This window comes from Canis lupus, chromosome 8, assembly GCF_048164855.1.
Source record: "Canis lupus baileyi chromosome 8, mCanLup2.hap1, whole genome shotgun sequence".
In the NCBI taxonomy this organism is placed as follows: Eukaryota; Metazoa; Chordata; class Mammalia; order Carnivora; family Canidae; genus Canis; species Canis lupus.
Genome location: NC_132845.1, coordinates 76,330,981 through 76,353,872, shown reverse-complemented (window position 1 = coordinate 76,353,872; position 22,892 = coordinate 76,330,981). Strand labels below are relative to the sequence as shown.

Genomic DNA, 22,892 nt, shown 5'->3' with positions numbered 1-22,892 from the left:
TGCATTCACATTTAGTAGTTAATGCCAAATAATTTCTAAAGTAATATATGAATTTGCACTCCTAACAGCAGTGTGTATCAGTTGTTTTTCTTCCTTGCCACCAGTTTCTTTTGTCAGTTTTTGTGGTGGGTTGTGAAATAATATTTTCTTGTAGATTTAATTTGAATTTCTCTTCATTGGTCATTGGGATACCCTGTTTTGAGAAGGATACTTTCTTCAAAGTTAGTGTTCTCTCATTAAATCAGAAAAAGCATTCTTATTCAAAGCCATACAGGGACATTCATGGCTTTTGTCAATATTCATTCTGCATTTATCTTTTTTCTTATTGGTTTGTAGAAGTTATTTACATATTATAGGTATGAGTAAATGTCTTTTCTCATTCTATAGCTTGTCTCTTTCTTTTTCATATCTTTTGACAAGGAGAAGTTGCAAATTTAATGTAGTCCAGCTTAATCATGCTTGCTTTTCTGTTGAGTGTGGTTTTAAAGCATTTAAGAAAATCACGAAGAGATTCTTATTTTCTAAAAATTTTGTTGTTTTTCTTTCACATTTAAGTCCATAATCTGTTAAAATTTTTTTAAAATTGTGGATGCTTTTAACCCCCTACATGGACATCCATTTCACCCAACACTGTTTATTTAAAATATCTTCTTTTACTACCTTGTTCTATAGTGTCAGTTTTTATAATAAATCATATATCCATACTTGTTACTCATTTCTTTTTTTGTTGAGATAAAAATTGATCATTGACATGTGACATTTTGTAAGTTTAAGGTGTGTTCATTTGATACATTTATATAATGCAATATGATATATAATATTTCCATCACATCCAATAATTATCTTTTTTTATGGTGAGAACGTTTAATCTCTTAGCAACTTTGGTATAAAATATAGAATATTGTTAACTATAATCACAATGCTGTGCATTAGATCTCCAGGACTTTATTCATCTTATAATTGCAAGTTCGTACCCTTTGACCAATATCTCTCCAACTCCCCAACGCCCTGGCACCTTGTAACCACCATTCTACTCTGTTTCCGTGACTTCAACTACTGTAAATTCCACATATAAATGATATCATACTGTTGACTGTTAAACATCATAGGGGTTCAGGGCACGAACCCCCTGTGCAGTGGTAAATCTGCATATTAACTTTTGACTCCCCTGACACATGTTTTGAATATTCTATGTATTATACTATGTATAATAAAGTAAACTAATAATAATAAAGTAAACTAGAGAAAATAAAATGTTATAATAAAGTAATAATAAAGTAAACTAGAGAAAATAAAATGTTACTGAAAACATCAAGAAAGAGAAAATAGATTTATAGTACTGTATGTATATATTTACTGAAAATCTCTATATAAGTAGACTCACATAGTTCAAACCCATGTTGTCCAAGGGTCAGCTATATTTGTATTTCTTTCTTTGATTTACCTCACTTATTATAATAATGCCTTTGATGCCCATGGTTATCCACTTTGTCTCAAATGGGAGTATTTTCTTCTTTCTCTTGGCTGAGTAATATTCCAACGTAATATTCCACCACATGTTCGTTGACTATTTATCTGTTGATAGTCACTTAGGATGTTTCCATATATTGGCTATTTTGAATATCCTGTTTTCATTTCCTTTGGATATATACCCAGAAATGGAGTTGCTGGATCATATGCTAGTTCTACTTTTTATTTTTTGAGAATCCTTCATACTGCTCACCATAGTGACTGTACCAATTTACATTCCCACTCACAGTTCCCCAAACCCAAAATGGGTTCCCTTTTTTAAACATCCTTGTTAACACTTGTTTTCTTTTGTTGTCTTAAGGATAGCTAGTCTAATATGTGTGAGCAAATATCTCATTGTAGTTTTGATTTACATTTCCCTGATGATAAGTGACATTGAGCGTCTTTTCATGTACCTGTTGGCCATTTGGATGTCTTCTTTGGGAAAATGTCTATTCAGTTCCTATGCCCATTTTTTTTTAAAGATTTTATTTATTCATGAGAGAGAGAGAGAGGCAGAGACACAGGCAGAGGGAGAAGCAGGCTCCTCACAAGGAGCCCAATGTGGGACTCGACTCCATCTGGGACTCTAGGATCATGCCCTGAGCCAAAGGCAGATGCTCAACCGCTGAGCTACCCAGGTATCCTACCTCTGCCCAATTTTAAAATCAGACAGTTTCTGGGTTTTTTGTTTTTGTTTTTTGGGGCTTTTTTTTTTTGCTTATTGAGTTGTAGTTCTTTAGATATTTTAGCCCTTAATCGGAAAATCATTTGTAAGTATTTTCTCTCATTCTGTAGGATGACTTTTCATTTTGTTGAAGATTAGTTTGATGTAGTCTCATTTGTCTGTTTTTGCTTTTGCTGCTTGTACTTTTGGTGTCATATCCAAAAAGTCATTGCTAAGATTAGTGTCAGAGAACTTTTTCCCTGTGTTATTTTCTAGAAATTTTATGGTTTCAGTTCATATAGAAGTCTTTAGTTCACTTCAAGTTAATTTTGATGAAAAATATGGTTTCAGTTCATATAGAAGTCTTTAATCCACTTCAAGTTAATTTTTGATGAAAGGGCGAATGATGAAAGATAGGGCTCCATTTTCATTGCTCTGTATGTGATTATGCAGTTTTCTCAGCATTTATTGAAGAGACTATCCTTTCTCCATTGAGTATTCTCAATGCTCAAATATTGGTTCCCTGGTCAAGGATTAGTTGACTGTATATACCGAAGTTTATTTTCAACTCTGTGTTCCACTGGTTTATGTGTCTGTCTTTGTGTCCATGCCATGCTGGTTTGATTACAATAGCTTTGCAGTAAACTTTGAAAGCAGGATATGTGTGCCTCCTGCTTTGTTCATTTTTCTCAAGATTGCTTTGGCTGGCCCTTGAGGGTCTCTTATGATTTCATATAAATTTTCAGATTGTTTTTCCTAGGTTGGTGAAAAATCCCATTGGAATTCTGATAGGGATTGCATTGAATCTATAGGTAGCTTTGGGTATTACAGACATTTTAACAGTATTGATTTTTCTGATAGCTCACCATATTTTATAGGTATTTCCTTTTTTTCTTTCCTGTATTTAGATTGGCATTCACATTCTGACTTCCTAAGATACTTATGGATATTCAGTCTTATTTTTTAAAATTGAGATATAATTCATACAGCATAAATTTACCTTTTTAAAGTGTATAAATTCACTGGCTTTTAGCTTATTCACAAAATTGTGCAACTGTTAGCATTATCTCATTCCAGACCATTTTAATAGTGTCTGGCTTCTTTCAGTTAGCATAATTGTTTTCAAGATCCATTCATGTAATTGCTTGAATCAGAACCTCATTCTTTGTTTTTCTAGCTGAATAATACTCCAGTGTATGGATACACACTACATTTTGTTCATCCATTCTTCAGCTGATGGACATTGGGTTGTTTCTACCTTTTGGCTCTTAAGAATAACAAGCTGTGGGACGCCTGGGTGGCTCTGTGGTTGAGTGTGTCTGCCTTTGGCTCAGGGCATGATCCAGGAGTCCTGGGATGGAGTCCTGCATCGGGTTCCTTGCATGGAGCCTGCTTCTCTGTCTATGTCTCTGCTTCTTTCTCTGTGTCTCTCATGAGTAAATAAATAAAGTATTTTTTAAAAAGAGAGAATAACAAGCTGTGAATATTCATGTTCAAGTTTTAGTGTGAACCTATGTTTCTAATTCTTTCAGTTGTATTTGCCTAGGAATGGAAATGTTAGGTCATATGGTAGTTGAGTGTTTAACTTTTTGAGGAACCACCAGACTGAAGCATAAAAATTTTTCATTTTGATGAATTTCAACTTATTTTTTTTTTCATTTGTTGCTTGTGCTTTTGGTGTCATATCTAATGGCCTAATCCAAAACTTGTCCTCATGTTTTTTTTCAGAGTTTCATTGACTTAGCTCTTACATATAGATCTTTGATCTATTTTGAGTTAATTTGCATGTATAGTATGAAGTAGGAGTTCCACTTCATATATTTGCATGTGAATATTCAGTTATCTCAGGACTATTTGTCGAAGAAACTATTTTTCCTCCATTGAATGGATTTGACATGCTTGTCATATCAGTTGACTATATACATGTGGGTTCACTTCTGGACTCAATTCTATTCCATTAATCCATAGACCTGTTCTTATGCCAGTATCATACAATCTTGGTTAGGGTAGCTTTGTGTAAGTCTTGAAATCAGAAAGTGTGAGTTCCACAAATTTGTTCTTTTTCAGAGTTATTTTGGCTCTCTGGGTCCATATGCATTTCTGTATGCATCTTGAAAATCAGCTTTCCTCTCCTCTCTGAAAAATGGGCAGCCGGAATTTTGACAGAGATTTTTTATTTTTTATTGAGCTGAAATTCAAATAACATAAAGTTAACCATTTTGAAATGGAGAATGCACTGGCATTTAGTACCTTCATGATGTTATTTAATTACTGCCTCTACCTAGTTCCTAACCATTTTCATCATTCCTAAATAAAGTCTTGTATACAGTGAGTAGATACTCTCCATCCTCCCTACCCAGTTGCTGACAACCACAAATCTGCTTTCTCTTTCTAAGGATACACCTGTTCTGGATATTTCATAAAGTGAATTCATGCAGTATGTTACTTTTTCATTCCTGGGATAAATCCCACTTAGTTATCCTGCGTAATATTTTAATAGCTATTGGATTTGGTTTGATAGGATTTCATTGAGCATTTCTGCATTTATATTCATAAGGGATACTGGATATTTTCTTGTGATATCTTTGTTTGGTTTGGTTCAAAGGTAATGGCTGGCCTCAGAGAAGGAATTTAAAAGTGTTCCCTTTTCTTCTGTTAATGGGAAGAGTTTGAGAATTATTCTTGAAGTGTTTGACAGAATTCACCAGTGAAACCATCTGTTTCTGGACTTTTTTTGGTTGGGAGTTTTTTTTTTTTTTTTTTTTTAATTACTGATTCAATCTCTTTACTCGTTATAGGTTTGTTCAGATTTTCCATTTCTCTGTGACTCATTTTTGGTAATTTGTGTGTTTCTAGGAATTTGTCCATTTAATTTAGGTTATATCTAATTTGTTGGCATACAGTTGTTCACAGTATTCTCTTATACTCCTTTATATTTCTGCAAGGTTTGCAGTATTGTCTCCACTTTCATTTCTGATTTTAGATGTGTCTTCTCTCTCTTTTTTAGTCTGGTTACAGGTTTGTCAGTTGTGTTAATATTTTCATAGAACCAACTTGGATATTCTTTCTTCTCCAGTGTTTTCTCCATTCTCCCTTTTACTTCTGTTCTCATCTTTATTATTTTTTTCTCACTTTTCCCTTTTGGCTTAACTACTCTTCTACATTGAGATGTGAACTTAGGTTAATGTTTTGAGATATTTTTTTTATTTTTATGTAGGTGTTTACAGCTATTAGTTTTTCTCCAAGCAATGCTTTTTCAGTTTTCCATAATTTCTGATATGTTATGGTCTTATTTTTATTTATTGCAAAGTATTTTCCCTTTTTGTTTTTTCTCTGACCTATTGGTGTTGTGTAGTGAAAAATTAACTTTACCTAAGATGTGTATGGCTTTTGCCTTTGGATACTGGGAGATGATCTCTTGATTTTCAGAATGCCCTCCCTGATAGGAATATCTTTGTTTGCCTAGGGACTTTGGCCACTGGTCTAAAGATACAATTTATGGTGGAGGCTTTGTAACCTTACTAGTTTCATTATTAATTAATTTCATTATTAGTTCTAATCTCCAGGGGAACTAATAACTAAAAGTATGACTCTGAACCTCTAGGAGGGTCTGGAAACCCAAGTTTAGCCATGTGGGCCATATGTGATGGAGCTCCAAATAAAAACTCTGGACACCAAAGGCTCGTGTGGGATTTCCTGGTTTGGCAATACTCCTGATGAGAAATTAGCTGTTAATCTTATTGAAGATACCTTGTGTGTACCTGTTGTTTAGTGTGTGTGTTTGTGTGTGTGTGTGTGTGTTTATAAATGTTATAGCTTAATGAGTTAACCGTTTTATCAATATATAAGGACCTTTCTTGGCTCTTGTAACAATATTTTACTTAAAATCTATTTAGTCTGATGTTAGTAGAGCCACCCCAGCTCTCTTTTGGTTACCATTTGCATGGAATGCAATTTTTCCATCCTTTCACTTATCTGTGTCTTTGGATCTAAAGTGAATCTCTCTTGCAGACAGCATAGAAGTGGTTAAGTTTTTCTTTTTTTTTTTAATTTTTATTTATTTATGATAGTCACACACACACACACACAGAGAGAGAGAGAGAGAGAGAGAGAGAGGCAGAGACACAGGCAGAGGGAGAAGCAGGCTCCATGCACTGGGAGCCCGATGTAGGATTCGATCCCGAGTCTCCAGGATCGCGCCCTGGGCCAAAGGCAGGCGCCAAACCGCTGCGCCACCCAGGGATCCCCAGAAGTGGTTAAATTTTAAAGAAAAATCCATTCTGTCTTTTAATGGGTTAATTTAATCAACTTAAAGTGATGTATTGATGAAGACTTGTATGATTTTTATTTCTTTTCTATATGTCTTACATATTTTTTTGTTTCTCGTTTCCTCCAGTGCTGCCCTTTTTTATTTGATTGATTTTTTTCCAGTGTAGTTTTTGATTCTTCATTTTGTTTGTATATTTGTTTAGTTATTTTCTTAATAGTTATTATGGGGTTTCAACTACTAAGACAATTAATTAATTAATTTTAAAAAGATTTTATTTATTTATTCATAAGAGACACAGAGAGAGGCAGAGACACAGGCAGAGAGAGAAGCAGGCTCCCCACAGGGAGCCTGAATCGGGACTCGATCCCAGGACCCCAGGATCACGCCCTGGGCCAAAAGCAGATGCTCAACTGCTGAGCCACCCAGGCAGCCCAAGACTTTTGCTTTAGAACAGTCTAGTTTGAATTCCTGCGAGGTTAACTTTAGTTACATACAAAAACTAATCCTACAAAACTCCATCTTCCTCCTTTTATGTTGTTAATTTCACAAGTTACATCTTTATACACTGCATACCTGTTAATATAAATCTGTAGATCTGTAGTTAAACTGTTTTGTGTAGATGTCTTTCAAATCACCTAGGAAACAAAAATAGGAAACTCAAAAATGAGTAATATTGGCTTTTATATTTATTAATGTATTTATTAACTCTTTTATTGGAGTTCTTTATTTCTTCTTTTGGTTTCAGGTTACTGTCTGGTATCATTTCCTGTTGTTCTAAAAGACTCCCTTTTCTGTTTCTCCAAGGGCAGGTCTGCTCTTAGTGAACTCCCTCAGCTTTTCTTCATCTGGGAATGGCTTAGTTTTTCCTTTATCTTTGAAGGATAGTTTTGACAGGTATAATATTCCTGGTTGACAGTCCCCCCCCCCCCCCAGCAGTTTAAATGTCATCCCACTGCCTCCTAACTACTATGGTTGTTGATGAGAAATATGAGAAATTGGCTCTTAATCTCATCAAGGATCTCATATCTGATAAAACACTTCTGTCTTGTGGCTTTCAATTCTTTTTGTCTTTTGACAGTTTCATTATAATGTGTCTTAGTATGGTTTTCTGAATTTATCCTTTTTGGAGTTTTTTGAGCTTCTTAGATATGTAGATTTATGTTTTTCATTAAATTTTTGAAGTTTTTGGCCATCCTTTTTTCAAATATTCTTGTTGCTGTTTGTTTTTTTTTTTTTCTGAGATTTGTAATGTGTATGTTAGTATACTTCGTGGTGTTTTACATATCTCTAAGAAGAAACATAAATAATAAACCTACAACCCTTCTCTTTCTTTTTGGGAAATAAACATTATTAGTGGCTTGATGTGTTTTCTTTACTGATTTCCTGTTGAATCAGACTTTCTTCACTGAGTCTTATAACTTTTTTTTTTACCCTCTTTCCTTGATCTGCATCTTCAGTTGTTCATTAAGGTTGAAATTGATTGGCTACTTAATTTATTTTTTTTAAGATTTTATTTATTTATTAGAGAGAGAGAGCACATGGCAGGGAAGAGCAGAAGGAGGGGGAGAAGCAGACTCCCTATTGAGAAGGGAATCTGATGTGGGGCTGATCCCAGGACTCTCGGATCATGACCTAAGCTGAAGACAGACACTTAACCAACTGAGCCACCCAGGTGCTCCTACTTAATTTTTTTAAGAGTAATTCTACAATAGTTTTCCTGCTTATCTTTGAATGTAAAGAATGTTTCATTTGGTTGCATCATGAGTTATATCTTCGAATTTATTTTCTCATTCTTTATTTATTTAATTTATCAGATTGACACTTTTTTTTTTTTGTCTCCCACAAATAGTATAAAACTTCTTTAAAGCCATTTCAATAATAGGTGTGGTTTCTAAGGAGTTTGATAGATTGCCCAGTTTCTAGTAGAGGTATTAAATGTTCATTTCTTTTTAGCAACAATAGTCATTGGTGAGGAATTGTTTTAATTTTGAGGAGTTTTTTTGTCTTTTTGTGTTTTGTTTTTGTTTTGGCTTTAAATCATTCAGAATTAACTTTTTTTTTTTTTTTTAAGATTTTATTTACTCAGAGAGAGAGAGAGAGAGAGGGAGAGAGAGAGGCAGAGACACAGGCAGAGGGAGAAGCAGGCTCCATGCAGGGAGCCTGACATGGGACTCGATTCCAGGTCCCCAGGATCACGCCCTGGACCGAAGGCAGTACTAAACCGCTGAGCCATCCGGGCTGCTCCAGAATTGACTTTTTAACAAGCATGCAATTTGTTCAATATTCACTTTGGTTTTTGTAAATTGAGGAGATAGTGCAAAAAGCAGCAGTGGTGGAGTCTTACCTCTGCTAGTTTCTTGGCTCCTCTCCTCTTTTGGTATTACTACTGTTGCTAATTTTCTCTGACTCTGGTTTTATTTAGCAGAATAGAATGTAAATTATACAACAGACAGCACTTTGTTTGCTTTGTTCATTGCTGTATCTCCAGCGCCTTATGCCTGGTGTAGAGAGGGACCCAGTGACTATTGGTTGGGTAACCAGTGAATCTGTGGAGCTGCTACTGGTGGTGCTGGCGATAGTGGCTAAAATTTATTGCTACCCGTATTTGTGCCAGACCATGTTCTGAGCCCTTTGTTTTAGTTCTTCTTACGACAGTACTACAAGATGCTGACGCTATTACTGTCCCCATTAAATAAATTAAATCCCCAGGAAATAACACTGATGTTATTTAAGCAGAGACACAGAGGGCCCACCTGGATTCACACATCTGGCACCAGAGCCAGAACATAATTGTCACTCTGTGGTTCTTTGTTCATCTTACACATTTTCCTCCTTTCTCCCATCCTTCTGACTGCTCAGGCCTTTTTGACCTAGTCCTTTTCTCCCTCAGTTCTCTTTGATAAGCACTGAACATTTACCTTTGCTATTTTGACCTCAGTTTTTAGTCCATGTATTTTCAGTTCATGTATTGCTTCCCCTAAGAAACAACGTAAGTTAAAACCCAAATTTAAAATCTGTCACAAAGATCTGGTCTAAATTTTAGAGGTGAACATCTAGGTCTCTTGCTAGAGACCAGCCACATTAGATATGATAGTACTTGCAAATATCTCCCCTTCCCCCCGATATTACTGTGTCACTGTGCACCACCGGTGCAGGTCAGGGGCATCTTAGATTCTCAGATTTAACAGAAAATACATGAAATTATAACATGCCAACTTTTTGACATTTTTGACAAATCACATTGTGACATTTTACAAATAACACTGTCCACAAACAACAGGTAGCTAAGCTGTTTGCCCCAATTAAATACTTTCATCCTCATTTTTGTATTCCATGGTATCACGCTATATCTGTTCCTACTAGATAACATACCACATTCTGAAAATTCTGTAGTAATAACCATTCCAAAGCCTATGCAAATTAAAAGTACTAAGTCCCCAAACGGAAAAAACAAAAGTTTAATTCAAATTAAATGAATACAATCCAGCTCACACTCTTCTTTCTTTTCTTTTCTTTTTCCTTTTCTTTTCTTTTCTTTTCTTTTCTTTTTTTTTCTTTTCTTTCTTTCTTTTTTTTAACAAAAAGAAGGATAAAATAACAGTGTTAAGTGTTTCCTTTGTAAAGGAAATTCTAGCTTTCACCTTTCAAGCAACATCTGCACCCAGTTTTTGTTTTAATCTAATCTAACTAGAGTCTAACACCCTTTTGTTCTTCTAGAGACCTTAGGAATTGCTTTAACTAATTTTAAACAGACTTTAAATAAAGTCTCTGAAATGATTCCATTGAGTAAGCCCCCCACAGACACAGCTAAAACCCAGATGTGAAGCTGATAATTTGAAATAAACTAATGAAGTCCAGTGGTATTTCTTTTCCGGTAACCCCCTAATGCTTCTCTTTGTCTGTAGCAATTTGATTATAAGTATGCTATAGATAAAAAGGTATGAAAATTAGTTACTTTGCTGATGAAAAGATACAAAGAAAGTAAAAAGGAAAAGGAAAACCATAAAGTGTATGAAACGATTTCCAAGATGTTTATAATAGTCCTCATCTAGCCAGAATATATAAAAATTTAGAAAAATATATCAGTGCTCGCTTTGGCAGCACATATACTAAAGTTGAAACAATACAGAAAAGATTAGCATGGCTCCTGCTCAAGGATGACATGCAAATTCATGAAGTGCTCCATATTTAAAAAAAAATATATCAGTAGGGAAAAGACAGCCCAATAGAGAAATATTTAAAACACTTGAACAAGTACTTCATAAAAGCCCACATCTAAATGACCAGAAACATAATCAACTTATTTAGTAATCAGGCCAATACAAAATAAAACAATGCAAGGCTGGCAAATTTTAAACACTAACAACACCAAGTATTGTTGAAGAAGAGAAATAACTGGAACTGAGACACCGCAGGTGGAAGTAAGGTGGAATGATTCTGGAAGCCGGATTGGCAGCACCTGCTAGAATTGCAGGAATACACATCCAATGACCCAGCATTTCTGCTCTCAGATGCTCCAAGAAAATTACGTGCTCTTGTGCATCTCAGGAGTTAAGTAAATAACACTGATGGCAACATTATTTTGTAAGAGACCCAAACTGGGGAAAAACAAAGATACAACTTTCACTAGTAGTATATTCATATGATGAAGTACAAAATGGCAATGAATTTGTCTGTACAGCCATGTCCAACAGTATGGATAATCTCACAAATGTCAAATTCTGTGAAAAAAGCCAGACCTAAAAGAGTGTATGTCATAATAGCATTTCAAACAGTTTCCTAAAATTGGCAGAATTAAACGCCAGTGTCAAAAAAGTATAACAACATTGTTTCATAACAGCTGAAAATGGAAATGATCCAAATGTCTATCAGTAGGGGAATAGTTGAATAAATTGTTATATATGCAAATAATGGAATACTGGATAACAATGAAAATGAGCAAATGTGAACATCCAGTGACATGGATGAATTTTATAAATATGTTGAATGACAGAAGCAAAACACAAAAGGATAATGGTTCCATTTACATAAATTTCAAACATAGGCATAAATCTTAAACTGTAATGTGAGAGTCAGGATATTAGGTGTCTTTGGGACAAAGGGAATGGATAGTGGCCAAGTAATGGGTGTTTTCTTTATGCTAATAACCCTTTTAGCTACACATACATGTTTTATATACATTTCTCTTTGTATGTTTCATTTCACAATTTAAAAAGGTTTAGCAGAGTGAGAGAGAGCCATACTATTCGGGTTCATATCCCAGCCTTGCTACTTTCCAGCTATGTAACTTTGAGTAATTTATTCAATAGCTCTAGGCCTCAATTTCGTAACTGTAATGTGAAGATAATAATCAAACCTATTTTGTAAGATTTGTTGTAAAGATTAGACAAATATTGGAGTCTTCGCTATGATATTAAGCACTTAAAACAACAGCTGGCATGTGGTAAGTGCTGAGTAATTGCTAATTCCTGCTAGTGTTACTGTTGGTATCGTTGCCAGTTTTTTTGTTCCAAGGAATTTTAAACTCCCACTGGAGTTAACATTATAAATCTGTCCTGGCTCTCCATGTAGGTAAGTTTTTGTTTAGGTCTCAGAAGTTTATTTTCTTCACTATCCATGTTATTTCACAAACTAATCACTAGGTATTTTAAAAATGTATTTTATAATTTAAGTAGAATTTTCCTGGCCTTGCATTTCATAATTAGTTGTTGATGGCATCTAGTAACTAATACTATTTAGGACTTCCTGCTATCAGTCTGGGTTCTAAGTTCTACATGAATTCGTGCTTTTTATCTGTGTAGGACCCTCATTTTACACAGGGTAGAAACTACGAACAGTGGCGCCTGGGTGGCTCAGTCATTAAGGTCATTACCTTTGGCTCAGGTCATGATCCCGGGGTCCTGGGATCGAGTCCTATGTTGGGCTGTCTGCTAAGCAGGGAGTTAGCTTCTCCCTCTCTCTCTCTGCTCTCTCTTTCTCTCTCTCAAGTAAATAAATAAAATCTTTTAAAGAAAAAAAAAGAAAGAAACTGAGGAACAGAGGGGTAAAGGTAGCTAAGTATGTGGTCTGGGATTCAATCTGGCCCCAGCATCCAGTTTTCTCCACTAATCTATGCTAGGAAAGCTGTTCCTTTTTGTACTTTGATTTAGTAACTGGCCATCTTCCTTAACATTTTTTAGTTGACTTTCTAAGGTTTCCAAGAAGCCAGTTATATCATTTGCAAGTAATTATTTTTTGTATAGTATCCAATAATTGTTGTTCCCTTGCCTTATTGCTTTGATTTTAACTTTCAGGGGAAGTATTGATAAAAATAACAGAGTGGACATTTTGTTAGTATGACTAAATGAGAATGCCTGTATTTTTTAAATGACTGAGAATGACATTGACTATTAACTGGAGAGTATTCTCTATATGTTAAAGATGTGTTTTAATTATTTAGTTTGGTAACTAAAATGGCCTTTGATTTGTTTACTCAGTTTTGTTTTAAAATTAGGGATGGCTTTTAAGTTATATCAAATATCTTTGTGTAGCTCTGAAGATGACCATATGGATTTTTTTTTTTTGTGTTGAACCATGTGATGAATCTTAGAGTTTTTTTAAGATTTTGCATTCCTAGAATTTTTTAAAAAGATTTTGTTTATTTTAGAGAGACAGTATGAGCAGGGTAAGGAGCAGAGGGAGAAGGAGAGAGAGAATCTCCAGTAGACTCTTCGCTAAGCACAGGGCCTGGCTTGGCTCCATCTCACAACCCTGAGATCGTGACCTAAGCCGAAATCAAGAGTTGGACATTCAACCAACTAAGCCACCTAAACATCCCACATTCCTAGAACTTTTAACATAGTGCTAAATCTTATTAATTGCTAAAATTTCTGTGACATTTTGTGTATATAAGTACAAATGAGAGTGGTCTGCAGTTCTCTACCATTTTTTGTTAGGTGAATTCTAGATATGTAAGAGGAATCTGGAAGATTTGTCTTTTCATGCATTATATACTGTTTTTAAAATAATTTATGGTATGGCTAGTTTTCTGGTATGGCTGCCTCCATTAGTTTTTTTCATTAAAGATCTCAAGTGTTTCTTCTTTTTTTACTAATTACAGAAATCTTCAAACTTAGACAAAAGTAGAAAGATTGATATCATTTTGTTCATTTCTCACCTCACTTTTTTTCTCAAGTATCTTGAGCCTTGCTACTTAAAGCATGCTTTGAGTTTTAGCAGCATGGATATTGCCTGGGAACGTGCTGCAGATGGATGTGTAATCATGCACACATAAGCACGTACTTCATACCACCTTTGCCATACACTATTGGTTATAGGGTAGTCATAGATCCTGCCCCCACCCCCACTCTTGCTTTAGGTTTTATTTTTTTTAATTTTTTTGCTTTAGGTTTTAAAATGTTGTTAGTAATGTTCTGAGATGTTGAAATAAGCCTTCAAACATTTAAAAATGTGTCTTTGGGTCCTAGAAGGGAGCTACAAAGAAAGTCAAAGGGAAGGGCTGGGGGAAGTGGGGAACAGGGGTGGAACTTCTCCAGATGAATGGACCATAGTTGCATCACTGGCTTTTTGCCTGTAGCTCATTTTATTTTGACCTTCTGTGTGATATAAAGAGGTCTGTGTACTGTACCCACTTCCCAGACTTCCTTATATCTGCTAATTTCTCTGGAATTGTATTTAATAAATGACATTTGAGGGGAAAAAAGTCAAAGGGCATAAACTTTTTAAAGCCTTTGATGTCTATTGTCTAATTGCTTTTCAGAAAAGCAGAAGCTCCTTGGGTAAATGGTAAATAGGTGACAACACTGACAATTCATAAATGTGCTTTTCTACCAACAAGTGATCATTAATGGTGAGAAAGTAGGAAAGAAGACAAGTAATTAGAAATTCTTATCCTAAACACTTGAGTGATTGGTACCTGAAAGCCTGTAGGTTATTTGAATTAATTTTCAACAGTCTTAAACTATTCGGTCAATTTACTATTCCTTACTAAATCTAACTCAAGTGTGTAGTTGTCAAGAAACATTTGGGTATCTAAAACTATGTTAGAGATTATAAGAAAAGATATATGTCAGTATCTGCACCTTTAAAAGTCTTATGGGAATCTTATTACATTAGTATACATTTTTTCATCTTTCTACAAAATATAACTTCAGTTTATAAAAGTTCATGCTGAATTTCACCTTACCTGGATTCTTACTGTGGAAATTTGAAAACCTTCCTAGGTGTGACTGTCTACCAAGATAAAAACAGAGTTGGCTTTTCCTTTGTTTTAGCAACAGCGTACCGTGTACAGACTGACTCTAGTGAAAGCATGGAATGTGGATGAACTCCAGGCCTATGCTGAGCTGGTGTCCCTGGGGAATCCTGACTTCATCGAAGTGAAGGTAAGCTCCTGCCGGCCACGTCATCACATTTCCGGTGGTGCTTTGTTGGCCACAGTGAAATTAGCATCTTTTAAAACTCTACAGGGGGTCCTACATGTTTTATTTATACATTCAGAAATATGAATCAAGAACCTGGCAGTTCTAGGCATTGGGGATCATAACAGTAAAGACTAAGCGTTTGCTCTTATAAAGCTCATATTTATGGAGAGGTAGACAGTCAATACAAAATCAGTAATTAAAAACTACATTGTAATATTAGTATGCTAAGAAATAGTGTTGTAGTGAGGAATTGGTTGGCTTTAAAATAAACTTTTATTGGGGAGAATTTCAAACATAAGCAGAAGTAGAGAAACTGGTCTAATGACCCTCCATCGCCCAGTCATCGCCCAGCTTTGAAAATTACCAACTCAGGACCAGTCTTATTTCAGCTCTACCCATACCCATTTTCTCTGCCTTACCCTGTTATTTTGAAGCAAAACCCCACATTATTTGACTCATCCTTAACTGTTTAGGATATGTCTCTAAAAGGTATACAGTCACTTTAAACAACCTGAATACTGCTCCCACAACTGAACAGTTTTAACAATAGTCATTCAAGTATCGGAAATAGGCTTTAAACCTGACCAATTATTTCGTCTTATTTAAACGGTATTTGTGAATCTGGATCCAGATAAGGGACATTGACTGTAATTGGCTTGTTGCTCCCGTAAATTTCCTTTAAACTGTTAGTTCCTTTTCCATTTGTTCTCTCTCCTCTGCCTCACCTCCCACATCAGTAATATTGTTGAAGAACATGGGTCATTTATGATGGCTACTTCCGGTTCCCTATATCTATATTCCGATTTTTCTGTAGTTTGGTAGTTAGAACAAGACAATCCTGATCAGGTGTGTGTGTGTTTGCATTTCAAGATTATTTGATTAGTGGTATGTAATGTAATGTCTGGTTGTCTCTGGCCTGTTTTTGCCAGTGTTTCTTTGGGATGGATTCCTGTGAGTGGTTTGGTTTGTCAAATGGCAGATACTGTTTTGCTAGATTTTGTAATTGGCTGTTTTAGATTTCATAAGCAGGAAGGCTTTTCTGAGGAGATAACTTTTTTTTTTTTTTTTTTTTTTACAACTGATTCCTAAATAGTAAGAAGCAATACAGTACACAAAGGCTTGGGGTTAGAGCCTTCTGAGCAGATGGCTCAAGTAGTGTTCAGAGGTCCCATGTGATCTCAGTGGGGCAGCGGAAGTTGGCAGAGACACAAGATGAATCACAGAGGTGGGATGGGGCCAAATTTTGTTAGAACTTTCAAGCAAGAAAAGAACTAGATTTTATACTAAGTTTATGGTAAGCTTTTTGAATAGTAGATGTACTGGGCAAGTTTTAAGCTGGAGAGTAATGTGATCTCATTTATGATTTTAAAAGATCACACCACTGCTGCCATGAATGGATTATAGAGGGTCAGAATAGGAATAGGTAGACTAGTTCTAAAGCAAGAGATGTGTTGGCTTGGGGAAGGTCATTGGCAATATAGTTGGAAAGTAGTGGGTATACTTGGGATAAATTTTTGAAGTAGAACCGATAGACCTTGATGAGATGCAGGGAGTGAAAAAACAAGTAGAATCAAGAATATCACCTGGGTTTTTGGCTTAAGCAATTGTATGGCTGTGGAACAGTTTCCTGAGGTGGAAAAGACCAGTGGAAGAGGGTGACAAATTTGGGGAGTAATTTCACAAGTTCTATTTTGGTCTCAATCATTGGAGAGATCATTTCAATATCCGAGGACAGGTTCAAATAGGCCATAGGTTATATAAGCCTGGAGATCTGGGGATAAGACAGGGCTGTCTGTTAATAATTTGGAAATCGCCAGCATGCCATGATAGTTAAAGCTGTGGAGTGTTAGAAGGCATGTGGTTTTTTGGACACCTAAGAATCCACAAAATGAGAAAAGGTGACTGGAAAATTCATCCAGTCTCCAATAGCTCCACTCGTCAGTGTATGTGTATGAAGTGGTTGTACTCTGTCATTTCAGAGGATGTTTCAGTTTCACAACTGTCCTTTAGTAAGTCCCGCCTTCTATGGTACTGTACCCTGAAGGGGCGGGGAGGTGGGAAGAGATGAAATGTTGTTGTCTGAGTGTGCAGCATTACATCTGTAGTCAGGTCAAAGACACTCTTTTATTTTGAAATTGCTCTTAATTTTAAAAGGCTACTCTTGGCAAGAGCTCTAATGATGCAAAGATGCAAACTGCATCTGCAGTGTATGTGTCAGCTTAAGAAAACCTTGCCAGCATCAGGGATTAATGGTGTTTTAATTTATGACTTAGCTATTAAAGAATGCTGCTTCCAATGATGCTGCAGTAAAACTTCTATTATAAAGCAAGTTGGCCAGACCACACAGTCACCTTTTTTCTCCCTTCCTCCCCTCTTTCCTTCCTTCCTTGTTTACAGAAAAGAATCAACCAGTGTTATTTTTAAAAGAAAGATGTCTACTTTATAAGTAGTATCATTCTCTGATTGGTATTTTTTAGTTTGACAAACTATTAATGTAACTCAGAAATAAAGCCTTTTGTCTATAACTGAGATGTTACAATAACATAGTTTCTTTCAAATGAGATTTCCACTTTACTATTTTACTCCTGCATTCAACAGATATTTTTCATCTCTCTCCATGTACCAGGCTTCATCAAAGCACCAGAGATACAAAATTTTATATAGATACATTGTTTGGGAAATGGATGGTCTTACTGAACAAGGCCAAGTCTACGAAGTAAAATGAGCAACTTGGAGAGATCTTATTTAAAAATTCTTGGAGATTTATGTAATCTAACCTATGTTATGTAAATGATTGCATATAACAGATAATAGTTGTATCAAGAGGAAAGCTTGGTAGAGATCAGATCATTTCTTACCGAAGGCCTAAGAGAGAAATGGCCTGCATTATGTGTTCCTGTGCCATTGAGGACTGGATCACATACTTTGTTAAATTCAGCTCTTATTTGTCTATCAGATTAATGAAGTATCTTCTTATAAACTGAAGTAGCAAAAGGGATGTTTGCAGAATATAGTATACTTAGGAAACAGAACAAGTTCTAGGATAATATTTATTTGTTTACATTTTTTTTATTTGTTTACATTTTTAACCATATACATTTGGATATATTTATGTAAGAAAAGTATGGAAGGACATATACTGTTCACAGTGTCGTATTTAGAAGAAAGGCTGAGAAAGGCTTAGTGATTTTATTTTTCACGTCTTTATGTTCTGCAAATTTTTACAGTGAGCATGGATTACTTTTGTAATCCCAGTGATTGAAATGAAATCAGTAAAGGAGAAGGCAGGCTTTTCTATTTAATAGAGTTCAACAGTTTAACATCTGAAAAGGCACTTTAATTGTTGTCTTATTAATTAAAGTGAAAAATTTTCTAAAATGGAGGGTTTTGTAAAATTAATAGTAACAAACCCTCTCCGAAAAACATTTGATGAGAGCTAGCAATATAGTGGGCTAAGTAACCTCAGATTCCTCCAAAAGCAAACACTTAGAAGTAACTGTGCTATAATAAACATAACTTTGAGAGCAGAGCCATCTGTCAGGTCTATAAGGGAGTTCCTTTGGGGCTCAAAAAATAGAGACCACCCTGGTGGTAGAGATGGGGCTTGGATTTAAAGCACAAAATCCTATGCCCTTTCACTTTCAACAAAAGCACAAATTAGGACTAAATTCACCCAGTGACACAGATGGTACTTCGAAGTTTGTCTTTCACCCATGCTCTTGATTTAAAAAAAAGAGTCTCCCAGGGCCTGACCCTCACAAGGGCTTGGCATTAAAATTTTAATAGTACTACTTCAGGGTCACATAAATGCCCTGAAGATGTGAACTTGATAATACAAATAGACCCTGGGCTAGTGACAGGCCTGGGGCTCTCTGCAGAAGCACACACAGTACTGTTCATGTCTTTTGTATTGGCATTTGGGAGTGTGCGAGCATTGCCTGCGTGCACGCACAGGGGTCTCTTCTGGTCAGCACATACTGGAGTTTCGTGGGGGATGGGGAGGAGCACAGCTTTGATATATTTCTAAAAGTACGAATTTAGCCTGGGACAGGTTACTGATCCTCTTTGAATGTAAATGTCCTCAATATTAATATTAGAATAATAGTATCACTGTAATAGGTTTGAGAATTCAGTGAGATAATATATGCTTTGATTCAGTAAATTTTAGATCACTTTTCTTTAAACACATTTATTTAAACTGAATCAATAGAAGCTATTTCTTTATTATATTGATTCCCTCTTTTCTTTTACTGCTAGTCTAATAAAACATTTTTCTGTTTATTCCCTGTAAATGAACATATATTTTAGCTTCATTAGACTTAAATAGGCCTTTATTTGCTAGCCTAAGAATCTTAGTGATCATTATTTGCTTGCTTGTGTGTGAAAATGTGTTTCATGTTATAAACATCTGCCGTATCGAGAAATTTTCATAGCACAGTCCATTTGTAAATGAAATACTGTCTTTATATTCTCTGCCTTGCATTGCATCTTGAGAATAGTTAAGTGCTCAGTAATTATTTGTTGTGAGATGATTTAAACCACTTTTACACTGTTGGCACTGAACTGTCTACAGAACGCAATCCTTGCAAGTGCATTTGTAAAACAAATGTCTTAACCTGACCTCCCTCCCTTTCTTTGTACAAAGGTAACATTAATGGTAAGATTACCAGTTATTCATGTAGCAGTCCCTAACTGCGGTTCATCAGTTGCTTCATAGTCAATTGTTAAAGAGTAGAAAAATCCTGAATAATATGAATGAAATTTTATATTAGATCAGAAGAGGGTTCTGGAGTTTACTGTCCTGTAGAAAAAAGAATATATGATTTGATCTTCAAGTCATTCAGCATTGATTTGTTGGGGGTACAGACGGGAACAAGGTGCAGCCCTTCCCTCTACAAGCTCAGAATTTAGACAGAATTATTCCAATTATCTGGTAAAAGATAATTTACCATCTCTATCATGATGAGATTGGGATCAGATGGAGTAGGGGTTGCTGAATAGAGATCAAAGATATGGTGAGAAGTTCAGCTGGGTAAAGGCTGGATGCTGAGCGGGGCAGTCCTGTAGGAAGGCCTTGTGCCAATGCTAGGAAGCTTGGGCTAGTTTTCTGTGGGAAGAGCTATTGAAGCACTTTCAGGATAAAGGAGTGACATGTTATGGGCATATTGTGCAGAAAGTCATGAAGACATTTTTCATCAGACTATAGGAGACAAACACAATATCAGGAGTCTTTTGACAGTTTAATTAGAATATCAGATAGTCGGGCAGCCCGGGTGGCTCAGTGGTTTAGCGCCACCTTCGGCCCGGGGCCTGATCCTGGGGTCCCTGGATTGAGTCCCACATCGGACTCCCTGCATGGAGCCTGCTTCTCCTTCTGCCTGTGTCCCTGCCTCTTTCTCTCTCTGTGTGTCTCTCATGAATAGATAAATTTTAAAGAAAAAAAAAAAAAAAAAAGAATATCAGATAGTCAATTGCCAAAATACTGTTCCTCCCAAAGACCTTGGATCCCCAGATAAACTTATCCATGCAGCTAGTAAAAGACCTTATGGCCTCCATATCCTACAGTAGAGTGATCCTATATGAAAGGCACCAGTATAACAGTGTGGGTTATGCTTTTCACTACAAACGCAGAGATGCATAAGCCGTCCTGTTCTTCAGGAATTTTCTTTGGATCTGCTTGTCACTCCTCAACCTATAGATTCTGAAATGAGTGCTTTTCAATTGGCTACATTGTACCCATCTGCTTTCTTGAGTTCATTCTTTTTTCAAAATCATGAGGGGAAATAGTTGGTGCTGGTGATAGATGGGGCAGGAGAAGGGTGGTGGTAGGATGAGAAGGTGGCAGACACCTGTGATATCATAGAAAATGAAGCATTTTTAGACAATTTAGGTAAAGTGTGATCAGGAATAAAGTCCGGACAAGCCTGGAATACAGGATAAAGTGAAGTAGCCAGAGCAGAGCAGAGGGTACCAATGGAGGGGGGTTGTCAGAAGCCTGACTGAGGGAGGGCTCAGGCTTCCCAGAGGTGACTCCACAGACTAATTCACTGGGACACATTGTTGCCCAGAGCATTTCTGTCACAGAGAACACTGGGGCTCTGTGGTTGGCTTTGAAAGGTCCTTGCACTGCCTACCCCAGAAGATTTTGTCTGGCTAACATGAGAACTTCCATGTGAAGGAATTTGGCTAACTATGAAGTATCATACAAATGTATGGGAAAGTGTCATGTGAAGGCGAAATAATATAACAGTGGTATTCATTCTCTCATTGCCTTTCCAAACCAAGTCTGTTATGCCTAACATTTCATGATTTATTGTTGCTGAATAGGAAATAATAAAATATTTTCCAAAGCCCTTGTCATAAATGTAAGATCTCATCTAAAACCTCCGTTTCAGGGAACTTTTTAAATATGAAAAGTAAATTCCTTTGAATTAGCTACTATGTACATGCTTGTTCATATAATTCACATATTATCAGCAGTATTTAAATTGAAATAAAGCTCATTTTTTATGACTAATTTGACCTACCAATAAATCATTTTTGTGATTTGGGGAAATTTAGCAAAACTTTCCAGCCATACCTAAAGATTTTTAAAACTGTTATATTATTTGCTTTTTTAAACTCACCTAAATCTCAATCTCAGTTTAATGAATCCTGTAAATCATTGGGCTGTTAGAGAAGATGTTCTTGTTTATTACAACTAAGCTGGGTCGCCTCTAGTTTATGTTCAGCAAAGGTCATCTCGGTGTAGCATACCAGTAATCTTTTTGAACAGCCATCTGGTGTAGAGTGTTTTGCAGAGCTCATGTGAGTCTTCAGCCAATTCCCGGCTCCACCATCTGCAGGGTCAGGGTCACTCTACAGTGCTCCTCTATGGTATTTTCATAAAGTGGCATCCTACCCCCTCCAGTCTGTGTGTGTGTGTGTGTGTGTGTGTGTGTACGTACACGCACATCCATACTCATGTATATGTGAGAGAGTGTGAGTGGATGTCTTTTTATTTCAGTTATTCCCTCCTTAGTAGCAGCATATCTAGAATATTCAAAAACACTTGTCAAGAAAGTTTGATCCTGGGGTATGTATGTATGTATGTATGTATTTATTTAAAATATTTTATTTACTTATTCATTCATGAGACACAGAGAGAGAGAGGCAGAGACACAGGCAGAGGGAGAAGCGAGCTCCATGTGGGGAGCCCAACGCAGGACTCGATCCCGGGACTCCAGGATCACGCCCCAGGCTGAAGGCGGCGCTAAACCACTGAGCCACCCAGGCTGCCCGATCCTGGAGTATTTAGAGTCTACAAAGTTAAAATATCCCTTATTAATAGAACGTTTATCATTATGTAATTTACTAAATAGATCTTAATTATGAAACTTTGGGGTCTTATAAACTTGAGCTGTCAGGTAGAGTTCAAAAGCATTAGAAGCCAAATTACCTTACCACCTTTGCACAGGTCAGGAATTTCTGTAGAGGTAAGACATGCATGTATGTGTAAGTGTGTGAAAGAGTTGTATGTATAGCCACAAATGTATTTCCTATTTGCCACAAATCTATGTTTATATGTATCCATTTACAAAATGTATTACAAAGTGATCTTCTTAAAGAATAATTTCAAAGGGATCCCTAGCTGGCCCTTTACAATGAATCCTTTTGAACCTTATCAAACCTAAACTGTACTAGAAAATGGGAGCTCATCTTCTTTTCCCAGGGAGTAAATTGTTCACTGAATTTTTGTGGGTGTTATGCCTCCATTATTGGTCTAGGAGATTATAATTCCTTGAGAATTAACCTATTATATAGTGCACAAAAGAATCAGAATTAAAAGATACATTATGGTTCAGATACATTGCTGTGCCCAGACAGCATAGATTGTGAGTGCATGAAGCAGGGTACCCAAGCACCTGCAGTCCCAAGGTGGGGAGCTCCTACCTGTTTGTGTGAGCTCCTAAACAGACTTTATCATCTCTAATTCACTATTACTTCCTCACTTTTGCATTGGATTGGATTGGATTTGGTGGGG

General features: G+C 36.2%; 1 protein-coding gene and 1 non-coding gene across 6 annotated transcripts in view; both read left to right on the top strand.

Annotated features, from left to right (window-relative positions):
* The window catches only part of LOC140639123 (S-adenosyl-L-methionine-dependent tRNA 4-demethylwyosine synthase TYW1), a 239,312-nt gene that overhangs the window by 159,387 nt on the left and 57,033 nt on the right, over positions 1-22,892 (top strand). For all 5 annotated transcript variants that reach the window (XM_072837582.1, XM_072837579.1, XM_072837583.1 and 2 more), the window contains one exon: positions 14,720-14,830. In XM_072837582.1, coding sequence (XP_072693683.1) covers positions 14,720-14,830 — 111 coding nt within the window. The remainder of the gene's footprint in view (positions 1-14,719; positions 14,831-22,892) is intronic.
* LOC140639281 (U6 spliceosomal RNA) lies at positions 10,532-10,638 on the top strand. Its single transcript, XR_012036053.1, has one exon. It is a non-coding gene; the product is annotated as a U6 spliceosomal RNA (small nuclear RNA).